At 38.7% G+C, this 4,471-nt stretch overlaps 1 protein-coding gene across 1 annotated transcript; it reads right to left on the bottom strand.

The window, feature by feature from the left end:
* Positions 1-2,049: 2,049 nt before the first annotated feature.
* On the bottom strand, positions 2,050-3,945 carry LOC141089379 (cAMP-dependent protein kinase inhibitor beta-like). The gene is made up of 2 exons (XM_073575738.1): positions 3,778-3,945; positions 2,050-2,813 (listed from the first exon to the last, which is right to left on the bottom strand). The coding sequence occupies exons 1-2, from the start codon at positions 3,923-3,925 to the stop codon at positions 2,737-2,739; spliced, it is 225 nt and encodes a 74-aa protein (XP_073431839.1). The 5' UTR covers positions 3,926-3,945; the 3' UTR covers positions 2,050-2,736.
* Between the last annotated feature and the right edge of the window lie 526 nt (positions 3,946-4,471).

Here is a 4,471-nt window from a genome sequence, read left to right as displayed (position 1 = left end):
CTCCCATGTCTCTGTAGTAAGCTCGGTTCTGCTCCCATATCTCTGGAGTAAGCTCCGTTCTGCTCCCATATCTCTGGAGTAAGCTCTGTTCTGCTCCCATATCTCTGTAGTAAGCTCGGTTCTGCTCCCATATCTCTGTAGTAAGCTTGGTTCTGCTCCCTTATCTCTGTAGTAAGCTCTGTTCTGCTCCCATATCTCTGTAGTAAGCTCAGTTCTACTCCCTTATCTCTGTAGTAAGCTCGGTTTTACTCCTTTATTTCTGTAGTAAGCTTGGTTCTGCTTCCATAGCTCTGTAGTAAGCTCAGTTCTGCTTCCATATCTATGTAGTCAGCTTGCTTCTGTTACAGTATCTATGTAGGCAGCAAGCTTAATTCTGCTCCCTTATCTCTGTAGTAAGCTCTGTTGTGCTCCCATATCTCTGTAGTAAGCTTGGTTCTACTCCCATATCTCTGTAGTAATCTTGGGTCTGCTCCCCTATCTCTCTAGTAAGCTCTGTTCTGCTCCCATATCTCTGTAGTAAGCTCCTTTCTGTTCCCATATCTCTGTAGTAAGCTCTGTTCTTTTCCCATATCTCTGTGGTAAGCTCCAGTCAGTTTCCTTGTCCACGTAGCAATCTTGGTTCCGGTTTCGTGTCTATATAGTCAGCTTGCTTCTGTTACAGTATCTGTGTAGGCAGCAAACTTGGTTCTGCTCCCATATACAGTATATGCATCTAGCTCCATTCTGTTCCCATATCTATGTACCAGCCTGTAATTAAAGCCTGTTATCTCTGCTGCTTTAATGCAGCAGCCAGAGATAAGCAGGGCAAAAGCACCGCAACTGGAGGGCCACTGCCTTGTGATTGCCCCCCAGGCTGAAAAGTGCCAGCCAGCCCCTGGTAACGAGTATACTCGCTCATCACTAATGGTTAGTTGTCATGTACAGGGAGCATCTGATGCTGTAGAGGCTGCCAAGGCTGCCTTATTCAGCAGTACTGGGAGAGCTCAAGTTCAGGCCAAGAGTATTAAAAGATCAACTGTACAACATAAAATTCTACAAAATATTTTTTCACCGTTGGTATTTAATAGGGATTGCAAATAATTACCAAAACCTACTGCAAGGACAATATCTGCAAGATGGCATGTTCTCTCCATGTGTTTGTGGGTTTCCTCCCACAGTACAAAGGTATATTGATAGGCAATTTAGAATGTGAGACCCAATGGGGACAGTGATGATGATGACTGTAAAGTGGTGTGAAAATTAATGGCAGTATATAAGCTAGCAAAGTAATAACCATAGCAATGACGCTGACAGGTCCTCTAGCTGTAATAAATCCTGCATTTTTAGGGTTCACTGGAGAGGTCCATTCATCTTCTGTGGAGATAATTAAACTTTACTATTTTGATTTCCAAATATACCTATAAGCCAGACTCTTAGGAGCAATCATGGACGCAACCAATGGAAAATATATGACAAATTACAGGGCTACTGCTAATTTAGGGACAGATAGACTTAACTGAAGTGGAATTCTAAATATTATCATAGTAAAACCAAGTAGAAGGAACAAGGCAATTATGCCTGCAACTAAATAATAATTGCCTCATTATAATAACTGACTGCCTCATTCCAAAATAATTAACGGATAAGCATATCATAATGAATTTCATATTTTCCTCTCTCTCAGCTCACTCTCTAGAGTCACGCAAGAGAAACATTGCATTTTCGGATTATTCGTGGCAACAGAAGCCAGATCTGATGGTACATCTGTTCCATACATGTACTGGGATTACAATTCAGTCATTACATAATAGAGAGCCATGTTTCCCTTCTCTCTTTCTCTAGGCATATTGTATTTTGAATTATTAGCAGATGTAGATCAACTGCACAGAATGTTACTCCCAGCTGGGTTACAAATATCTCTTGTCAATGCGTTCATCCTGCTTAGAAATCAGTGTTTTATTTATTGCCATGATCTTGTTAAGCAGATAAACAGTTTAATAAGAAATACCTTGTCTAATTATTCATCTCCGAGGAATGAGCAATTAACATTACAAGTCGCACACCACGGCAGCAATGACAGGATCATTTTTATTTTCATATCAAACAACTGAAACCACGTACAATGCTACATTAGCTGACAACGGTACAGAAAGAGGCAGCTTAGTTGCTGGCTACTGTTCCACCAATTCTTCATGAGGCGCGTGTTACACGGGCTCAGCTTTTAAGTTACGGGATTGTCACATAGAAAACTAATGACATTAAGGCACTGGGAACATGGTTGCCTTTATGTTTTTCTCCTTTTCAGAGACATAATTATGGAGAGTTTAAGATGACCTAACTCCTGCGGTGATTAACATTGAAACAAAATCTATGAGACGTGGTGGCATTACTCATGAAAGACCTTCCTAGGTATGCCGAACAAACTGTTACTGCTTTGTACTTATATCGAAGGATACAAACAATAAAACAATGCCTGATACTACTCCAGTAGCTATCGTGTAAAAGGCTGTAGATAGATTTCTGGTTTTGTAAAACACAACCCAAGGAACATTCTTTGTCATATAGCTCTTTCCTACATGTCCTTCCGTCTCTATACGGAGTAGAAAATATATTTCTGTTCCAGAGAACTAAGCACTAAGAGATATATTATTCCCATATAAAGTGTTGCATAGTCCACTCATTGCCCAGCAATAATAACTTAGGCTCATTGTCCATCAGAGAAGGTCAACTCTGCTTGTTTCCGTCTCAAGATGACTCTTAGGTATCAGATTTTTCTTCTGGAGTTTCGGCAGGAGTTTCTCCTGAAGTCGTACCTCCTCCTTCTGCTCCTTCATCTAAAAAAAAAACAAAATATTAATAAGCAACTATTTTTCTTCAAGATAACATACAAATATGTTCAACAAATTTATTCTACTAGTAAAGATTTCTAGGACATTTTATTTGAGCGATCATCACCTATCAGGAGGAAAATCATAGGAAACATACTTGGAGAATGTTATAGGCGCTAGTGAACACAAAGGTACAGGTGATAATATAGTGAGTGTAGGACGTTCTGGATGCATTCCAGAACATTCTTTATACAAATAGGCTCTTCAGAGAGGAAGAGGACTTGAACTCTAGCGCCACCTGTTAAATGTAGCAATCCTAAAATTCAATATCACGCCTTTAATGAACAGTGCCACATGACTTAGGATAAGTTGTCCCAATGCAGATACATGTTTTGGGTTACAGTGCGCAACAAATTTCAGGGAAGTTCTTGTCCCCTGAGAAAATTTTATTGTATCTCATAGATTTTGATATGCTGAACATGAATATGTGCTCAAAAAGTCTGTATCACGTAAGGTTTTCAACCCCTTCATGACTGGAGCTTTTTTTCGATTATTCATTTTTGTTTTTCCCTCCCCTTCTTTCAGAGCCATAACTTTTTTATTTTTCCGTCACTATAGCCGTGTGAGGGCTTATTTTTTGTGGGACGAGTTGTACTTTTGAATGACATCATTGGTTTTACCATGTAGTCGAAAATGGGATAAAAATTCCAAGTCCGGTGAAATTGCAAAAAAAGTGAAATCCCACACTTGTTTTTGTTTGGATTTTTTGCTAGGTTCACTAAATGCTAAAGCTGACCTGCCGTTATGTTTCCCCAGGTCATTACGAGTTCATAGACACCAAACATGTCTAGGCCCTGATGAAGTGAGCCAGCAGGCTCAGGAAACGCATTGGCTGAATAAAGAACCCTTTACTCTACCAGAAGCAAGCGCAGTCCTTATTGCACTTCCACGTCATTTCTGCAATTCTTACCTTGAGATACACAGAGCTCCGCTAGTTTCTGTGGCAGATCTGAGGTCTCAGCTCCTGCTGGAGAACCCAAAATGTCTGGTAAGGCATTACGGCGACCTGACCTTCCCGATGCTGCAAAATCTGTGACCACAGGCTCCACATCAGTCATTTCTAACCTCTTTCTTCATAGCAACACCTAAAAATGAACACATATGAAGGTTACATTCACAATAGGTTATCTAATATCATATGAATAAAACAGACATATAGCGTCATTTAAAAAAAAAAAACATTTATTTCTTGAAATTATGGGTTGATACGATTTTATAAAATTAGGGGTTTATATTTATATTATATAACTATATCCAACAGCCATTATTCTAGTGTACAAATGGAAAAATCTTTATATTACTGAATGAAGTTAAAATAATTACAAAATATTGGATGATTAAAAATCTAAATTATGGCTGGATAATCCTAAACGTAAAGTTTAAGGTAGATAAAAAAGGTAAACATCTTTGAGACACAGTGTATAAGGATGGATACTGGAGGAGATCTTGACACCATCTTTTATAATAGAAGACATTTATTGAACTATAAAATCTTATCACTATATTTCAATGTCATATCATCCTATATGATTAGTGTCTATCTAGTACAATATATAAAGTGCTCAGCATAAATGAATATACCCCAACAGATTTGTCAGAAAACC

The sequence above is a fragment of the Dendrobates tinctorius genome, unplaced genomic scaffold (genome assembly GCF_039654945.1).
Source record: "Dendrobates tinctorius isolate UK_male_01 unplaced genomic scaffold, ASM3965494v1 ptg000046l, whole genome shotgun sequence".
Lineage (NCBI taxonomy): Eukaryota > Metazoa > Chordata > Amphibia > Anura > Dendrobatidae > Dendrobates > Dendrobates tinctorius.
This window is presented reverse-complemented; position numbering and strand designations above follow the sequence as displayed.